General features: G+C 37.5%; 1 protein-coding gene across 3 annotated transcripts in view; it reads right to left on the bottom strand.

Moving 5' to 3' along the window:
• USP46 (ubiquitin specific peptidase 46) overlaps positions 1–20,957 on the bottom strand; it is a 59,478-nt gene that overhangs the window by 31,535 nt on the left and 6,986 nt on the right. For all 3 annotated transcript variants that reach the window (XR_006020619.1, XM_042053765.1, XM_042053764.1), the window contains exons 2-8: positions 14,314–14,394; positions 13,342–13,555; positions 10,872–11,101; positions 7,359–7,435; positions 2,083–2,166; positions 1,590–1,787; positions 858–936 (exon numbers count right to left, since the gene is read on the bottom strand). Coding sequence is in view for 2 of the 3 variants with exons in the window: in XM_042053765.1 (XP_041909699.1) it covers positions 858–936; positions 1,590–1,787; positions 2,083–2,166; positions 7,359–7,435; positions 10,872–11,101; positions 13,342–13,555; positions 14,314–14,394 (963 nt within the window). In the remaining variant the exon portion in view is untranslated. The remainder of the gene's footprint in view (positions 1–857; positions 937–1,589; positions 1,788–2,082; positions 2,167–7,358; positions 7,436–10,871; positions 11,102–13,341; positions 13,556–14,313; positions 14,395–20,957) is intronic.

The raw sequence follows: 20,957 nt of genomic DNA, 5'->3' as shown, positions 1-20,957 counted from the left end.
TCAATTATTTGTTTAGAGGTAGCAATTAGCAAATTCTGTTTGCAGTTTAAGCAGTGAAAGGGTAATATTTAGGGGCTGAACCTTGCTGATCTCACTCATGAAAGTCATAGGCATGTTTCTGTCACTGAACCTAACTGAATTAGGCTTTTTCCAATAACAAAGAGACTCCTTGGAATGCAGTAATGAACACTGTTAAAACACATAAATGTGACCATGTGATCCCATCTTTCTCAAATTTCCAGAAACCTTCTTCAAGACATGCCCCATCCAGCATCTCAGTGCTTATTTTCCTTACCTCTTCGGAAATCAGACTCAAGACCTCAGTTTTGCCAATGACATAAAGGGTTTGCATAAGAATGCATTTCAGAATCCTTAGACAGAATCTGTAATAGCTGTGGGACAGATTCTACTCTAATCTGCATTCAGGCAATCCCAGATCAACAGCACAATTCAGACTTTCTTGTAACTTCCCTAGTTTTCAAAATTGAAAACTCCATAGCAATGCTAGATTTACCTAGTTCAATTTTGCCAAGTGATAAGGTTTTAATGAATTAAATTGATTTTATTAGATATAGAAAACATTCAAAATTAAACACTTAAAGTCTGGTATTAAAAATATTTGAAGTTGCTATGAAATAAAAAAACCCCTCTGACATTAACAGAGCACAAACTACAGGATTAATAATTTTGTTTATAATCTTTCTTCCTAACAGAGTTGAGCTAAATATTACATTATAACCGAACTGTGGCTTTGCAGTTCTACCCATCTCTGCCCAGTTCCTGATCAGAATCTTAACCCCAAGTAGAGAAGCAAACATAAACACAAAAGTTGTGCTCATGACCTTCAGCATACTGACCTCTACAATGTCATCATCAAACAAGAGCCAAAATCCATGACTTTTCACAATAGTAATGTAATGCCCCCGATTCGGTCCACTAGAGAGCAAAACAAAAACCCAAACCACAAAATATTAGAAAATGCTACTGAGTCCATTTTGATAAGTCACATTTCTTTATGAATTCATAATTATAATTAAATCTTATGAAAAACATAGTAAACCCAGCTGTGGTGGTACGCTAGACATTTAGTTGTTTCACCTTTTCATTAACTTGTTGCAAGGCTCATCAGCTGAAAGCTAAAGGTGGTGTTTTCACCTGTGCCAGGACCATTTGCAAATTAACCTATAGAACACTTAACAAGTTGCTCATGGTAGGCAAAAAATATTTTTAAAACTTTATGGATTAAATATAGGGGGGAAAATTGACTAAGGTGATCTCTTGTGGGGCCTACATGCTGACAGCCTCTGGCCCTCACAGAGTCCTGGCTCCCAACTTTTTTAAGTGGTCTCATGAGGAAGAAGATAGTTTCATCAATTTAAACTAAACTTTTGACTTTTGGAGACCTGAGACATTATTTCTTAAACAAGTACAGATTTACTATTAGGGAGGTTGGCCCAAGACACATGCAAGTCAGTGCAGCAGCAGGGTTTAAGCCCTGCCTCCCACTCTCCCCACATTTGGTCAGGGATGCCCGCCCCTACCCTTGGAGTATCTGGCAATAGCTCGTGATACACATGAAAGTACATTACCTTCCACAGTGAACAACAACAGCTACCAAGTCGTACATCCGATCTAAGTTGATGGCATCGCCAGATGTGTTGAAGAGACGTAACTCCAGAGGAAATACTACACGGTAAGACAGCTTAGTATACCTGTGCAATTGCTCCATATACTTGAATCTCTTGAGGTGTAAGGCAAGAATCATTGGCAGTTTTTTTACTCTCATCCTGTGAAACCATTATGAATGCATATGATTAACACCTGACCAGTTCAAAGCCATTCTCTCTTCCCTTAATAAGCTAACGTCCACATTACAAAAGCACTTTGTAAGTAACAGTAGTCAACTAGCAGTAGCTTCAAGACTAAGACACATGCCTTTAAATCTGTCTGTAGGTTCTCTGGTCCACACAGAGAATGCATTTGGGATGTAAGGCTTCTAGGTATCTAAACAAAATAAATATCAAGGAGGAAGTTTGTCAGAGCCCAGAAGGGACATGGTGAAACAGTCTGCTCTTTGCTTACCTCTTTTGTGCCTCTTGTTTACTGCAGCAAGTTTCACAGTAGTATTTCTGTTCACTACATAGTGTCTCTGTGTTACTGAAGTCTCTGTAAATAAATACAGTCATCAGTTCTTTAAGGATATACATTTGCCCCACTTGAGCTGATGAACTGGAACCCAAGAGACACACAGGATCAAATCTTCACCCATTCCAGTTTTCTAAAGCATCTGAAGCAACTGTACTAGAGTTTGCAAATGGACTTAGGGTATCTGGCTGCTATGACAAGTTGTATTAGGAGCTGAGGCCCTCTATATGATACAAATGGAGGGTCAGGTATGTCAAAAGGGGACCTATATCTGGTCTCTCACACATAAAGGGGCTGCCCAGACGTGGGTATAGTCACTCAATCCATTCAGTTTCTTTTAAAATTATTTGCAGAATTAAACAACTTCACGTGCACTTCTGTCATCCCCAAATATTTCACATTTTATGGAGTTCTTCTGTAAGATAGGTTTGAATTGTCTTACACAGAAGAAATAAATTGAGTTTCCTGCATCCTCCAACCTTTAGAGCAGTCATCCAGATGTTTTTAGATTATACCTTTTCATTTTCTAAAAAAGGAAAGAGACAGCTGGTATAGAAAATTTTGTAAATCCTGATCAAGTAAATACACTCAGAGATATTTCTGGATTGAGCTTTTGAAGTGATGAAGGCAAAGGAAGGCTGGTTTGATAGCATCTTTCAGTTCACACAAAAGATTTGTTGGAAGCCACAGGGCTGATATACTTTGGAGCGGAATTTTAGGTACCTAAAAACATTTAATTGTAAAAAAAAAAAACAAACCTAATTATTTTTGTCACCGCTTGTGTTACATTGCAGCTGAGCAGGTGTTTTGAGAACTCCAAATGCAGATATAAGCACCTATCTTCCATTTTAAACACATGGGTTTTCTTGTGACTTTGGGCCTTAAATAGATATATCAGAATTCCAGAACTGTCTTATTGATTGCCCCTACCTTGTACCTGACAGGCTTCTGAACTTCAGGCAAATTCAGACCCATTCAGACCCAACAAAATTCCATTCTACCACTGCAGTTCACATTAATGGAGGCTGAAGCAATACTGCCTGCAACTTCAGCCTGCTCTCGCAGTAGGCAGCACCAGAATTGTCTTACAGGGCAAAGGGAGGACTCTGGATGATTATTTCTTCCTGACATCATCACTACAGGGGTAGATGGGATATAGTTTGTTACAGCATAGATATTAGGAGTTAATTACATAACTTCATAAAAGTTTAAGGTTGACAGAGCATGATGAAGCACTTCATATGACCATAATATTTTTAATAACTCAGAATACTTTTACTGATTTATTTTCTTTATATGGTCTTAACACTAATGAGAAAGTGCTGAAATTTAGGAAAAATACATCTTTTGAAAGATTAGTTACAGCTAAACTTTGATCACAAGTATAATATTTTTATCTAAAAGAAAAATAAGGCATTATCACTGGGAAGGATTTGCTTCAGTGGTAAACACTGATCTCAAATATCTGATTTCACATTTGAATTTAAACACAAAATTAACTGAATTTAGCCAATTCCTCTGAAAAACATGGTAACCTTTCAGGGAATTGTAAGTGAAGAGCTGACACTTTAGAAAACATCAGAGATGAGTTATATGTGCAGGGAAGACTCAGTAGAATGTGCCTGTGAAAGTTTTAGGTCTGCTGTTAGAGAAAGAGTTTGATGTTCATTTTCAAAGCCTAAAGTCTCAATTTTAAAATAAGCAAACAAATTTGGGGAATTTATTAGTTTTCTTTCCACCTCAAAGTGAAGCAATGGAAATAATATTTTTCTAACATGAAGAAACATGTGCAGATGGCAGAAATTTGATAGATATTGATTTGTTCTATGCCAAGTCTCCCATGAAAGTTAATTAAACTCAAAGAGGTTCTGAATTCCTTTTAAAATGTACTAGTTATCCTGATGCTATTAATATCTATTATTAGTATTACTTAGTAGAAGTAGTAGTAGCATTTATTTATTTATTAGTAGCGTTATGGTATCTATCAGTAGTAGTATTAGAAAAAAATATTTCACTGAAAGAATGGTTAGGCATTGAAATAATTGCAAAGTCAGTAACTCTTTCAGCAATCGAGAATTTCCAGCATGGCACTTTAACAGATGTTGAACAGTTAAAAACAACAGATCATTGACTGGAGTTCACAAAGTCTGCATGGGCCAGAGCCACAGCCTTGCAGAACTCTTCTCTAGACAGGCAAAACTAGTTTCAAGATGTGTCTAACTCTCTCCTATTCCATTAATAGTCCAATCTGCATTCTGCTTATAGGTTATTTTAGCAAGGCAAAGAAATTTTTAAATACAACTGCTCAAGATGTACTAACTTGTCATTGACCTTGTGCTTCTACAGCCTCTCTGCTGCAGTGTGTGAAAGATGTTTTCTATTGTTTATATGCATAAATAACATTAATTTTGTGTTTTAAGATATGAGAGAATTCTTAGTGTAACATAAATGCACACAAGTCAGGATCAAACTGGTAAAATTTGCAACTCCTAGTGGAAATAAAAACAATGGATATGTATTATATTTGTTATTGGACTTTTATTGTTTCAGGCCCAACTGTCTACCCTGTGGATTTAGACTATGCCAGAGGCTTGTATTCTTTCTATTCTTTGGACATCTTGAGCACACAAGGACATTTTGAAAAACTACAGAAATAAAAGAACATTCATCTGTAGTGGAAAAGAGATTCATTATACTCAAATGTTATCTTGCACAGCTTTTCTGTATTTTACCTTTTAAATGCAGCAGCACTTAAAGCTATTAAGACACAGCAAAGCAGTTGTTAAAAAAAGGGAAACAGTAAAGATTCCAAAAAGAGTAATAACTTGGATGTTCCTATTGAAAGAAGCCACAAAAGAACTTACATTTTGCGTAATAATGCATAATACCAGACAGCAATGAGAGGAAATCCATATTCTAACTGAATATATGTTTTCTAAGCAGAGGTAGAAATGCTGCTAATGTAAAACACAATCAGAAGAGATGAGAGGTGATGACTCTCCTCCTGTTCAATCTGTAAATAGTGGCCTGTACCTCCCACTCCACAAAAAGAAAAATTGGGATTTTGCTTTATTTTATTTCCAAAAGGAGAAATGGGTGAACTTCAAAATGCATGTCATACTGTTGGAGTAAAGGCAGATACTACACTGGAATGAACAAATAAACTTAGGGCATCCATTCTTCTCAGGACTGTATAGATCCCTGCTGGAATATTATGCCTCGTTCTAGACAGTGGCACTTCAAGATTGAGTTCAAGAGAGAGGTTCAGTTGGAGAAGAGGCCGAAGAGTAATGAACATGTGTAGAGATCCAGAGAAGAGAGCTGGAGGAGAGGTTCAATGACCTTAGGCTGTTTAAATTTTTAAAAAGTGATTACATTCTTCCTGTACGTAAAATGCTACTGCTCAGGGGAATGGGGGCAACCCCTGGTTTATGTCCAGAGTACCCAGGGCAAGTAGAAATAGGCTTGGTCTGAAACACCAAAGATTCACATTACACAGCAGGAAAAAACTTATTAGTAGTAAGAACAGGAAGGACTGGGATAGACAATCAAGATACTACTGCTAAAAAATCTTCTGGAACAGGTTGGATAAGTATCCTGTCTGACACAGAGATAGGGGCTAACCTTTTTGGAGTCTCTTTCAACTCCACCATTCACTTGTTGGTTGCAGTTGTGCAGATGCAGTTCTTCCACATCTTAAGCTACAGACACTGTCAGCTCAGTAAAAGAAATGCTATTGGTATTTTTACTGAAATACTTACTCTGCCTTTACATAAAATGACCATTCCTAACAAAACATTTCCAAGAAGCTAAAAGATCAAGAAATTAAATAAAAAACTGGAGAAAGCTGAAGGACAGATGGTGACTTATATACAGCAGCAGTTTCTAACAAGTTCACCAGACTCAGCTGTAAGAAAAAGTCAGAGCTCTGTCTCCAGTACCACGAAATCAAACAACAACTCAGATTAGAAAGGACCTCAAAAGGCACTGCAGCATCCTTGCAGCTCAGTAGGATTTCAAATTGACTTTGAAGACCATAGGGAAAAGTAAGTAAATGGCTACAGTGAAGAACTCAAAAGTGTGCAAACAAAAGCCTCTAGTACCAATAATGATTCAACTACTGGTTAGTATGAAGAGGAAAAGAGACTACAGGAGAAAAAGAGAATGCACTGCTTTCCAAAGCCTCTCTTTGGTTTACTCATGTTTTACAGAGAGGCTGGTTAGTGCAGTGTGGACTACTTGAGGGCTAAGGACTGCTACAGCATCCAGTGGAAGACTGAACAGAAGCTGAGAAGGAAAACTTCCTAGCACTTTAAATTAGAACAGAAATTACGTAGTACAGTTGTGGTATTCACAGAGAAGTCACTGCTTTCTGACTCAGGAAATAGTACCTCACATTCTTTCTGTAACTCTCACCTTGGGATGAGGCAGCAGGAAATCCCTCCTAGGCATTCCAGAATAACTGATAAATGCAGTTTCAACTTTGATAGCAATTTTGGAATTTGAAGGAGTTTAACTAATTGATAATCATTACCTTAGGACAGCAACATATTTTCTTAAAGATGGGTAGTGGGTTATTGCATTAATGTCAAAACTCTGGACATTTTACATCTCAGAATAATCATGCATGCAAGACTGAAAATTGTTTTGATCTCTTAAGCAGAGATTGCTAGAATTTTTAACAATTAAGAATATACTAGGAGCAGAACTGAAATTTAGAATAAAAGACTTCACATGATTTTAGGTTGAAACATAGAATAAGAAATTTCTGATAGAAAAATAGACTTTTGAAATCTTTTGCCCTCTAGGAAATCTAGCACTCATTCTCCAAAACACACACTTAACTTTTAATATGCACATAAGTTCTAATCAACAAAGCACTTGTGTAGAAGCTTAAAGATATGCACAGTTAAATCTCTTTGAATCCAATTATTATTCTGCACCAATTCTTCCAGATGACAATGCAATCAGTTATTTTCCCTGAAAATTTATTTATTTTCCTCTTTCAAATACATACATTGAAAGAGAAAGTGAGTAAAGCAAAGTACGTTAATGTATATTTTGTCATTAGAAGAAACATCCAGTTTAAAGTCTTTTTCTCTTGCTTAGGATAAGTTCAAATCCAAGTGTTATTCTACTTTTCTTTTCTAAAACTACTAGACCTGAAAAATTTAGCAGTTAGACCTATCTGCCAAAAAGATGCATTCATTTACCTTAGACAGTGTGTAATCGACGTGTTCTGCTCCACATCAACAGAAAGGTCAAGAAAATCTTCATCTTTGCTACTAACCTGTTGCAAAAAACATAGTTGTGAAACAGACATGCCATACATCTAAATGCTGTTTATACCTTCAGTAAATGCTAAAGATATTTATTTCTGTAGAAATTTGCTCTTACACAAAAATAATTAATTTCAATGCTTTTAATTTTTTCTAGTTCAGTGTGACTAATGTTCACTGTGATATTTATTAGTAATTCTGCCAACCCATCTTTCATATAATTTAACTTCTGCCTATCCACTTATCCAATCCCACCAACCATGGGGCACTAAAGACAGCCTACTGTTCAGTAAAGGTGGACCATCATCCCCTATATTATCTGGGATTGGTGCATTACATATGTTTCCTTGTGTAACACAGTCTCCTTTCTTATTTTACCAGAAATTTTTTTACCATTTGTATAGCATACTACAATATATATTCACATTTTAATTTTACATAATTATTTCCACTATTAAGGATGTAATGAAGATAATTTCCTAGAATGTTTCTGTCACAAAAGCCATACTTAACCATGTTATCCTTTCTCTCAAGTGAGTATTCAAAAGGCTGGGTTTATATTTCTGGTTGACATAGCTACATTTCCCCATTGGATATTGTTTCTGGCCAATATTTTGATTAAAAAATTAAAAGATTAAAGGTAAAAATGGCTCAGTGATAATACTTTGCAAAATCATTTTGGTATTGCCAATCTTTTTTTGAGACAGAACAAGAGGAGAAGAATTATAATAAAGAGTTTTTATTTTAAAAATTTAAGTCCAAGTATTTTCAGAATGACAGATCCTGATTTTTGCATTGAAAATTATTTTTCACTAAGAGTGTTTATCTCAAAGGTGAAGTAATGTTAACAAAAACCCCCATCCAAATGGCTAATTCTTGTAATACTTTGACTGAGTCAAAAGACTGCAAAATTACTTGCTGCATATGAATTCAGTTATATTCATAGCAACCAATTTTTTAATAAAATGTTGCATAGACACCCTATATTTTGCCTCCTATACCGGCATTTCCTTGGAATAACTAAATCAGATGGGAGGATAGTGAAGCCCAAACCAAGAACTTCTGTGAGGAGATGAATCCATCGTTCTGGCAGAAGTCCCTTATGCTCAGATTTTTGCAATTATGTGGATGTAATAGTTATGTACCACCATGAGGACGTATTTATGTTATGTCAGGGATTCTATACACTTGGTAAAGGCAGCCCATATCAGACCTGAATGCAGGGAAACGCCTTTAGCCAGATTAATTTTGATATTACCAAATATGTACAGAGGCATAAGGCACACCCAACTGAAATGAATGGCAGTTCTTCAAACAAAAATCCTCTCTGAGACATGATTTGACCCACAGAGGACAGGAAACCACAAAACTGGCAGCAATCAACTGCAGAATAAATAAACAGCTAAAATTTGAAAGATAAAGCAACAAAGCTTCAGAGAACATTGTGTCTCTAGAGCTGGAACTAAGGTTCTGTCAGGCACACTGAGTATCATGAGAAATTAAACACTTGAAAAAGTCCTTGGCGAGTATAGAGCTTCACCTGAATGCCTCAAAGAAGCTAGGAATTCTGTTCTTGATTTCTGCACATCAAATATTTACTGGAAGGGAAAATGGGCTACTTAGAGCTAGAATAATACAGACTAAAACTAAAGCTAGCTGGAAAACCAGATTCAAACCCCATTCTTTGTAAGTAAGAAAAAGAACTGCTGAAATTTGAATGATTCTTCATGTACTACTTATTAATATTTCAGCAAAGCAATATCTTTCAATGTTTTACTATTTTCCTAAGATTTCAAGTTACATTAATCCAAGAAAAACAAACTGGAAAAATATCCTGAGTAGTATACAGTATTTCTGCATTCAGAGGAAGCTCCAGACAAGCTGTATTTTCCATAAAGCTTCATCACTTTGAATTACAAGTCGGGAATTGTGCAGTTATGCTGTTACCCAGGGACACATCCCCACTTCACTAACATTTCTCTGAGTAAACACCAGATATGGATTTAGAATTAGGCCACAACTATTTAGAGAAGATTGCCAGTTAAAAAATAATTCTAACCTTTCATTTATTTTAACTTGCTATTACCTGAGGTTTTATAATTGAAAAATATTAAATAATTAATTTTCAGTATCTCTCTCATGTGTTCTCTTATACAAGCTTGTTCCAAACTTGCTCCAACATCTTTTTTCACGTTGACTATCATTGCATCTCTTCTCCTTACCACCCTCCTCTGACCAAGTCCCTGGAAAATCCATATTTATTTTCTTGGAAAACAGAGCTATTATTTATGATTAGAAACATCAGACTATGTTCTTCTGCATGTCTGGTAGGACGTGGGTAGAGTTTATCTCACCTAACTTCAGTCATCTGAAGATATTTAACCTCAGCTTGCTGTCTGAAGATACCTTCTCCCATCTTAATGCAGCTAGTTGTGTTTTCTTTAGAGGAAACCCATAGTAGCAGCACTGATCTGAGTAAAAGTACATCATTCTTAGGCCAGATCAGTTTGTTGGCCCAGTTCTCAGCATTGCTGCACCAACAATTGCAACAGCTTAGTAACACCATGGAGCCAGGACAAGCTATATGGAACAAAACACCAGATACTGCTGAAAACTTTGTTTCATGAAACAGCCTCAAGACAGATGGAGAGAGTTTCCTGCAAAAGCGCCTTCATAATCTCCATCATCTGCGGAAGGAATTGAGAAAACGAATTCATCCTTGATGCCTATCACCTACCTTTGCTTTACCAAAGCAAAGGTTAGGTGATGTTCATTCCAACCTTTGTGGAAGGTCAGTGTCACTGTTCTCCCCAAAGGAGATTTTTTTTCTGTCTGTGTTACTCTTTCATGCAACCTCACAGGAACAATTTTAGAAAACATTTCTTTTCTCTTTCAATAGGAGCATGTGTTTGAAAAAGACAGTAATCAATAGGAGACTTGCAATCAGGTTTCCCAACTGACTGTAATTTACAAAAGTAAAATTTATTTTTACTTATAGTTCAAAAATAAGAGATTTCAAACTGACATCATCCTCTAGAAAATATTCAGGAGATAAAAGAAAATGGTTTGTTAATAATAAACCCTCTGTATACCTGTCAGACTCTTAAGAATGAATTAACACAAATTCATCTTAATGTTTCACTTATTATATGAATATGATGTGAATACCTTCTCTCAAAGTTACAGTGGTAAGGAAAGGTATTGATTCACTAGTAAGGATTTTAACTGTAGAGGTATGTGTTAGGACAGCAAAACCTGGCATAGATTAGCCAAGCAATGCTTAGAAGTATAAATTTTTAGAAAAGAATATACTCACTTCAAGAAGTAAATTCTACAGGAATATCCACAATTCTCAGATGTCTGAAAAGATTCATATATTTTTATATATAAAATGTATCTATCTATTAATGGGCAACAACCAAAAAAAAAATCTATCCCAGTGCTTACCGTTTCACAGTTCAAACATCTAGTTTCATTAGTCAGTGTTCCCTGAAAAATCTCATGCACCCAGGTGAGTTCTTGTTTATTGTTCTCTTCAGCTTCATTCATGTTGCCATTTTTCAGTTTCCCATTTTGCTTTTCCTGTTTCTTCTCCTCCTGCAAAATGTCTGCAATGGTGTTGAGTAGGTAATTTAAGAACTCATGTGCATCCTGCTGCATGTAGTTGTCAAAGAGATCTGTGAAGAAGAGAGTCAAGATTTGTACAGCTGAATATCCTTTCCTCCAAGAAACAATTTTTTTTTCCCAAATACTTGTACTGGCCCTTGCTCAGCAAAGTATCTAGAATCATGTCAAAGAACAGTTTTGCAGCCAGTCACCCAGGCTTCAGTGAAGCAACTTTGGGGGAAAGCTTCATCTCACGTAACTTCAGCTGTCTATAAAGTTACACTCATTGGAGTTGGTTGTGTAGGCTCCCATTACAGTCAATGAAGAAAGCAGAGTGTGACTCATCCTAAATTATTTCCTTACAAGAGACACTTACTGCCTAACTTTAGTCAGCACTGACTTCCATCCACATATTCCAAGTCCCTCAGACACTTAGGAACATCACAGAGTTTTGACAGTAAGCCACATGGCTGGGAAAACCAAAGCCATTGGATGCTGACACAAATTTGTGCACTGTGTCCAGGATGGAGTTACTTTTCCTCTCAGTAGCCCACAGGGTGCTGTGCTTTGTAGGTGTGGCTTAAATGATGTTGATGAGGTACCAATGTTTCAGCTGATGCTGAGCAGCACTCACACAGCATCAAGGTTGTTCCTCCAACTCCCACCCTGCCCAAAGGCTGGTAGGCTGGGTGCGAAAGAGGTTGGGAAGGGGACATAGCTGAGGCAGCTGACCCAAACTGGCCAAAGTCATATTCTATGCCATGTGACCTCATGTTTGTCACTAAAATCTAAGAGAAAGATGGGCGGGTTTTCATTATTAAGATATATCTCTTCCAAACAAACTCCTACACATGCCAAGGCCCTACTTCCCAGGGAGTAGCTGGAAATCATCTGCTGATGGGAGGTAGAGAATAAATCTCCTTTGGTTTTCCTTTGTTTCTATATGTAATCTCTGCTTTTCTTTCTTTCTTTCTTTTTTTTTAATTAAACTGCTTTGATTTCAGCTCATGAGTTTTTTTCCTCTTGTTTTCTCCCCCTCCCCTGCTGAGACAAGGAGAGAGACAGGCTTAGTGAGCATCTGGCAGCCAATCAAGGTCAACTCACCTCAAGTAGTAATAATAACACCATCTAACAAAGCTCATTTTTCACACACCAGTCTGATGAGAAGAGACTTGTCCTATTCAATATAAAATGCTTGCTGGAAGAGGGGAAAATATCCCAGTGGTGATTTAGTACAGACTTCTCCAGTAAAGGCTTAACTTGCCCAGCATGTCAAAGAAAAAAGAATCTGTGTTCCCAGAAATGTGTGGTTTTTATCCCCCTGCTCCTGAAAAAGTTCATGTGGATTTCCTCAGAAAATATTGTACAGATCCTTTGGCTTTGTAGCGTCTAGCCTGAACATACAAGCAGGGTAATACACACTGAGTCTGGCCCTAATTTAAAAAAGCTGAAAACATAAGATCCAGTCTTTACAAGTGATCCCCAACAGTTATCACTAGATGACTCACAGTGAACTTTTTCATGATTTCAAACGTCTGCTCTGAAATGAACAGTCTGCCCATGTATATGCTGTCACCAGTAAGCAATTTCTTCCAGGTGTTTGACTCATACTTTGTCTCTTCATTCAAAGCCTCTCTGTTTCTAAGCATACCACCCACACTGATATGAATCCAGGCCAAAATGGAGCTCTGACAGACTCCTTTTTCTCAAGGTGTTCCTTCCTCATATCCCTTAGACAGAACTACTACAAGATTAGGTATATGCTGTTGCCAGCTTAATGGTCCAAAGGGGTCTGATGCTTCACAAAGTAAGACTGTGTCCACCACTTCCAAGAACCAGAGCACCAGCTGATGTGTAGCCGATTGACCACCCCACATGTACCCGGTTCCTTATTCTCCAGGGTGTTCTGGAGCTGGTGGTGCCTGTAGCCTTCCTAGGTCACACAGTTTCTATACTGCCAGCTGCCCTCAATGTTTCTCTCTGCCATATTCCACAAAAAAATAATTAAAAAACCACAGCAGTGTCACCCCACTCCCAGCCCTAGCTCACTCTACAGTAAGGTCTGCCCCACCATGCTGTGAAAACATCATTAATTCACACACTTCTGGGAGCATATGAAATCTGGTATGGCTATTTCAAGCATGATATTGCACCCACAGATCCTAAAATAATAATACACCACACAAAGTACTAAAAGCAATTTACAAATCTAACCTGTATTTCTGATTAATATGATCAGATTGCCCAATATTTATTTATACTTTTTTGATCAATGCATAAATACCTTAGAGGATTTCAGTTTTACACTTACCATTCTCTTTTCGTAACCTTGATATGAACTTCTTTGGTGGAATAACTCCAACTTTTTTCTTCTGAGTAGCAATACTGTGGAAAAGATCTGCCAGGCAAGTCAAGAGGTTTTCCTTCTTTTTCTGTTGGGCCTTGTATGATAATACATTTTCCCGAAATGGCCGGCAAAAATACAATGCCTGCAGCACGGAGTTACAGTAGCAGGTGTTCCCAAACTGCCATGCAAGATTAAAAACAAGCTTAATCCTTGTGCATCACAACAAAACTAGCTGTTCATTCAAATTCTTACTCCTGTCACTGTCACAAACCAGCCATTTTGCCATGTAGCTGCAGTAGAAATATATTTTCACACCCACCATGACACTTCATGGGAAAAACTGTTGTGTTCTAAATTAACTAGGATACGAACTAAAGGTTTACATTTGTAAGAGAAATATTTATTGTAGTGGATTTCATTAAATTCTTACTTAAGGGGCTCTATCTTACTGTTCAGTAGCAGAATGTCTAACATTTTCAGTGGAAAAAATTACTATATCTGTATCATTTCTATGGGAATAAACAAATGATTAAGCACTCTTCTCACTCATTCTTTCCTTGGTCAGATAAAAAAGCTTCTCCTAAGAGTCCCCAGTGCAGAATGCTGTACATAAACTTGTACATACTTTCATCACTTTCTCCCTCCCATTTCACAGCTAAAATAGACTTTTAACTTTATTGAAGCATATGTTCTAATCCCTGGAAATATTCATAGAACAGTAAACTGTTCTCTCTGGGGGTGTATGAAGACATCTTCAAACATCTGATACAGTTTTGCAACCCACTTTGCCTAAAATTGCAACATGAGCAGCATTTAAAGAAAAAAAGACAATCTTGCATTAGGATAAGATTGATAAGAGCAGGGGAGAGAGGAAAACAAAATAAAACAAAACCAAGGAACAAAGCAAATTTCAAGTTATATCAAAATGGTACTTACATTGACCAATCCAAAGTAGTGTTCATTGATTGGAAACTGCTCTGGGCCAATGTCTTTTTCCAGAGCAGAGGCATTGGTGCCCTATACAAAAAAAAAGAAAAAAAAAAGTCAAAACCCAAACCAAACAAATTTAAAAGGAAGAAATTATTTAGAATATTAACATTCTAAAATAAAATTATGGACAGTATCAAGACAGAAAATAGTTCTTTCCTTTCAGCTATGATTAGCCAAGCTAACTCTGTCTTACTAACAGGCAAGCACAGCAGTGTCATGAGCCACTAAAAATATTTGCAAATCTGGGTAGTGGAGCTGGCCTGGAATGGACTCTCTAGTAATGGCTGATTAGAAGTGAACAGGTCACAACAGTGGTTCTTCCCATACCCACCTCCCCCTTATTTTTACTGTGTACATGGACATCTGGATCCCATCACTCTCTTGCCTCATAAAGATCATAGTTGATCTTAAGCACAACCCTAAAAAGCTGTTCCTAGATGGAAGGTAGGTTTTCCAAGCATTGCTGAAGCTCCTCTGAATCCTTCTGAATTAATCATCAGCCTGTAACAATACTTGGGCTTCAGACTGGCACCCAGTTCTAGTAACATCACAAATGCTAAAAGCAAGTGTAATATACCTGTCATTTTGTCCTATCTAATATTAGAGAGCACATAAATCCATGCACTGTTAGATCTCTTAGTCTCTGCCCTGGTGGGGCAAGTTATGTTCAGCTGTATCTTCACTCCAACAGCAAAGTTGTTTAGGTAATGGCTGGTCTGTAAGTACAACCACTAATTTGGTATGTTACCTGTCATTTTGCTATATTAAAATGCCCATTTTTAAACAATCTTAAATAACCAAGCAAGTAAGGTAGACTGCTGCCAAAGGAAACGTCATCACTCCTATACACATTATAATCTTGGCTCCATCTTCTGACACCCTCACTTCAGATACTTATAGACATTGATGCGTTCCCCCCTCGGCTGTCTCTTGAGGCTGAACAGCCCCAGCTCCCTCAGCCTTTCCTCGTAAGAGAGATGCTCCAGTCCCTAATCATCTTTGTTGCCCTCCACTGGACCTGCTCCAGGAGCTCCATGTCTCTCTTGTCCTGAGGAGCCCAGAGCTGGACACAGCACTCCTGATGTGCCCCACCAGGGCTGAGTAGAGGGGCAGGATCAGCTCCCTTGACCTGCTGGCAATGCCCTTCCTAACGCAGCCTAGGATACCATCAGCCTTCTCATCCCCATGGGCACATTGCTGGCTCATGGACAGCTTGTTGTCCACCAGGACCCCCAGGTCCCTCTCCACAGAGCTGCTTCCCAGCAGGTCAATCACCAGCCTGTGCTGGTGCACGGGGTTACTCCTCCCTGGGTGCAGGACCCTGCACTTGCCTTCACTGAATTTCCTTTCTGCCCATCTCTCCAGCCTGTCGAGGCCCTTCTGAAGGGCTGCACAGCACTCTGGGGTATGGACTGCTCCTCCCAGCTTTGTGTCATCAGCAAACTTGCTGAGGAGGCATCTGCCCCTTCATCCAAGTCATTAATGAATAAGTTAAACAATTCCCAGTATCGAATCTTGGGGGACACCACTAGTGTCAGGCCTCCAACTAGACCCCGTGTCACTGATAGCGACTCTCTGGGGTCAGCCAGTTCTCAATCCACCTCACGGTCCACTCATCCAGTCCACACTTCCTGAATTTGCCTATGAGGACATTGTGAGAGACTGTGTTGAAAGCCTTGATGAAGTCAAGGCAGACATTTGCTCAGACTTCATCAGCTAAAATTTTCGAAGTAACAGGTAATCAGATTCAGAATTCTCATGTCCTTTCCCCATCTTCTCCCCAAGGCCTGATTTCTGTTTCTTCACTGCACCTACCATCACCACTGCTTGCCAAATTAGATTATTATTTCATGCCAGTTCATTAAAAGAAGATTTAGTCAACAGAATTAACAGTGTGAAACTCAGCACAGGTGCTCTTTGAGAATTTGCAAGCCTTGAAAGTAAAACATCTCCTTTAAGTTGGCAGGTTCCAGAAAAGCTCCAAAGATTTTGTATTTCACATCCCCTTCTCCGATCTTTTTCTGTTCTCTCTCTTTCTCTCACATACACAGAGTTCATTGCTCAGACCAAGTGTATGTTGATTCCCAGAAAATCACTTTGAGACTGAAGTACTTTACAAGCACAAGGCTTCATGAAAAGTTTCATAAGGGATATATGATCTCACCAGACTCTGCTACGCCTTGGTGAGAAACTTGGAAGATTGATCAATACAAAGCAATTATTGGCTACCGTTCAACAGAGATGACAGTGTGATAATTATGTAAATCTCATATGAAGATTAGTTTCATTGCTTGGAAAGTCAGCCTTGCCAAAGATGCACACACTTGGCGAAGCATCCTATGTTCCAAGAGGGAGAAAACTGATAGACATTTGCCTATCTGACATTAGCAGTGAAGCAAACAGCCAGTTACCCTCAAAACCTTGCCTGATATATGAGAAACACGACTACAGAAGATTAATGCAGCTTCTGGGGAAAAACATCTTCATATTAATACTCATTGTACAGCATTCAGATCAAAGCAAAGGTTTTCTTTGATTACAGTTTTAACATTACAATCAAATTCTGTAATACAAGAATAAAATGGGTATTTTTCCATTTTTGTAAGAAGCATTCTCCACACTGAAATAAATTCTTCCTCTAGAGTTCATGGAAAATACTATCTCTAAAAGTAACCTACTCTTTGTAAACTACAGGTTTGTGTATTCTGTTAGACAAATACAATACGAGTGCTCTGCTAACTAGTTGCTCCTACATTACTCATTTGCTTTCCTCCAGGTCCAGGGTTTCTAACTTCAGAGGATGCCAGATGGTCGGACAAACCTTTTCTAGCGTTTAAATTTTCTTGTAAATATTGTGAGCAAGAGCAAGAATCGGGATTTACTAAACTAAATTATCACTGAAAACCAAAAAAATCCATCTTCATATAAAAACTCTACATTGCATGGAAACTTCCAAAGTATTTGCTGTTGAAAAAAACACATGCTTAGTAACATCTCATCACAGAGCTTTACCTCTCCAAAACCAGGCCTTAGCTGTTGCAAACATAAAATAAAATACTGTGTGACAGTGACCCAACAAAACAGTGAGGCTAAACTCAATCTTTGGGTAAACTGACATAACCTGCACAGACTTCATGAGGAGTTGTGCCTTCTTGTATCAAATGCAATTTCAGTCTGGTTTATTCTGAGGTGTCCAAAAAGATACTGTTAAATCCATTGAAAAAGAAGTCTAGGAACACAGGTAAGAAGCACAGAGACCTGATGCTTCAAAGAAGGATATATTTCTTATATAGAGAAAAAAAATGTAGACAGGCTACTTAGTAAAACTTGAACCATGTCACATTGCATATAAATTACTTGTTTTGCATATGAAGTCTCCTCAATAAGTAGTTGACATGAGGACAGAAGAAGGAAATTTTTCCAACAAAGTATACCTGAAACTGTACACCCAATCCAGGTTTAAACTGGAAAAAATGTGTTATTAGAAATGTGTTAAAGGTGGTTCAGAATTCAGTTTAAATCAACCATATCAAGTATAGAAAACATGTTAGTTTACTGAGGTTAATCTACAGCAAAAGTCAGCCATGACTATTTAACATGGTTTTCAGCATGTCTGTTCTCACTCCCAGCAAGTAATTTTGGTTACTTCTACAGTGAAAACCTGCTATGATATTTTAATGCAACCACTCTCTATGGTTTTATAAATGCTTCAGCTAGGAGAAATATCCTACCACAGCTGAATCTACTGTAGTTTCATAAATATAAGCAGGAGCCTCAGTGTAGCTACAGAGCCTGAAATGAGGAGAGGCTGGATAAGTCAATGAAGTGGGATTTGGGAGTATTAAATAAAATCATATCCGAGTATAGAGACAGTAAAGGAGACTGGCTCCTTCTTAAGAGAATACACTAGTGAAGGAAATGTGAAGTGACAGTGGTAGCCAGACCTTACGAGAATGAGAACTAGGTCAATGTGGAAACTCCTGCTATGTATTCTGTGGTGTTAGAACCTTGATTTCCCAGAAGTTTTACCACTTAATTCAACAATCAGCATTCAGCCCTCATAAAATGGCAAAGACATACAGCTAGAGACATAGCCAAGCACAGGTCAATTCAGGCCAAGATTTCTGCTACAGCATCACTCCAAAAACATTCTGCCCATACGACCTATATTTTTTTCCTCTTGTTATTTTGCCCTAGACCTTCCAAAGGATAAGACTGCTGGTTTTCTTTTCAGCTGAAATTTCTGATAATGTTGCAAAGATTTTCATTTGTGCTTTGCATCACATGGGACAGCTTAAGTAAAAAAAAAATCCCTGCTGTTCCTTTACACTTCAGCATGTTAAAAAAAAAACTTCAGGGGAAAAAAAAGGTATCAGATCAGTTCATTAAATCACGTGTAGCAAAGTAATCTAAATACAATTATTCTATGGAGGATGAGAAATGGACAAGAGCTAATGTGAAAGATAGTGTCAACAGAAGATGGCAAATCAGATTAAACTTTGTACTGTGACAGAGCTATAAAAATGGCATTAACTTTCTAGAAATAAGCATGCGTTTAATTTAAAGTAAATGAATACAGTAAAGAAATTAGGACTTTTCATAAGCCACCTATTAAGTGGGTATCACAAAACAAACAGAAACATGGTGTGAAAAACATAATATTAATTAAATTTTTCTTTATACAGAAAAATATATCTGTACATAGACAAAATAAGAAATAAGAAGAAATATCTTGTTCACAAGAAAATCTAAATAATATAAGGGAAAAAAACACATAAAAATTGAATAATTGAAACAGAAATTTAATAACTATATAAAGAGCAAGAGATCAATGAAGGAAGATGGCTGGTACATGACAAATGGTTTTGGATCATATACAATTATAGACTAGATTTCCTTTTTCTTAGTATTCAGGGAAAGTGAGAGCAACACGATAGAAACAGAGTTCTTTCCTGAAGGGAGAAACTGAAGACTTAAGACAAACTAATGGTGATGTTTGGGCTGGTAGAGGAGAAATTAGAGTAAAAATAGAAATGGCTTCAGGGCTAGGCAGCCTGAGTTTCAGGATTTTGGAAGACACAGCACATGGGAGGGAAGGAAAAAGAAGATAAAGAAAGATGGAGAAGGCCTCCTGACCAAAAAATGGCAGTGATGGATAACTCAGAAGAGAGGAGGCAACTGTAAATAAAACCCAAAATTAGCTCCCAGAAGCAACACAAAGTATCAAAAGGATAGCTAGCAATAGCACAGCATGCAACACACATCCAGCAGCTTTCAATAGATGCATCACCTGTCCCTAGTGCTGGACTTTGGCTATCCTCGGGAACAATCTCAACTTTCAGAGAGATATGGTGAGTAACTGAAATAGCTGAACCAGCCTTCTTAAAAACTCATAGATATTAAATGCCAAACCTGAAACCTTTCTGTATTTTTTAAAGTGTAAGTTGCACAAGATGGTTGAGTTTAACCAGATTAGCTCTCTCTTCATTCTGTGAAGAAATGCTTTTTGTTCTTCCAGCAAAGCTATCTTGGGTCTTTGTCGCCACAAGAAGAAAGAGGAAAGAGGGGATTCTATGAAAACACATAGGGGATCACAGTAAACAGCAAAAGGACCTTGACTGACCGAAAAACCACTGTGTATTCAAATTTTTGTAGGAAAGATGATTTAGCAAAATGTATCTAAATAAATTATTTTTGTGCATTTTTTCTTAAGTCTTCTGATCATTAAAGCAAATTATAAGAGCTTGAAAGGAGAGGTCTAACCTATTTTTCTTGCGGGTACACTAAACTATCTCTATTTAAGTATTGCTTAGATATTAACAATAACAAATAACTTCAGCTCTTTATGGTGTGGTTTCCAAGAAACAGACAAAAATTGCAAGGCCTGAAATCCTGAACCACTTAAAATCTTGGACAAAGCTTTTAAGGTACTCAGTCTTACATAGCTGATAAACTTGGTTTTCTCAAAGCACAAAGCACCAAGTACTGGAAGTGAGGTTCTAGTGAAGTGTTGCAAGTTCAGTGTCTATATCCATAAGTAATTTTAAAAAAAAATATTAATCCTTAAATTTTCCAGGATTAGACAGTTTTTACCAAACTGAAACTCAATATTCTCTTATGAGTCCATCAGTATCCTCACCTTAATTGTTCTTGGATTAGTGGCACTCAGGCTTTTGCTGGAAGAAATAGCAAAACCATTGGTTTTGTCTAGTTTCCTTCTTCAGAACACATAGCATCAAGATGGCCTCATGAGTCAAAACGAAACTGAGATTTGCTTACAGACTACTAATTTCTTCAATAACATTTTTGTCTAGGCCACCTAGACTGCATATGTGGTGCCTCACAGCATTCTAAAAGCAAGGGACCTTCTAAATTCCATCACAGCTGCACCATCTGGAATACTCTGATAACCTGGATACAGAAGTAAGAATACCTTCATTAAATCTCCATACAAGATGAGTAATGAGGGCTGCAGTTATGTTGCAGGACAGGTTTAGAATTAAACATTATTTTTTGACAGTATTTTTCTTTTAGAGAAATTCTCTAAGGAGCTGAGACAAGTGCAAGATTCTGCACATGAAGAGAAGAAT

Source organism: Corvus kubaryi, unplaced genomic scaffold, assembly GCF_017639235.1.
Source record: "Corvus kubaryi isolate FWS band 111438036 unplaced genomic scaffold, C.kubaryi_AGA036_p1.0 split1-131, whole genome shotgun sequence".
Lineage (NCBI taxonomy): Eukaryota > Metazoa > Chordata > Aves > Passeriformes > Corvidae > Corvus > Corvus kubaryi.
The sequence above is the reverse complement of the archived record's forward strand: the minus strand, read 5'-3'. Positions and strand labels throughout refer to the sequence as shown.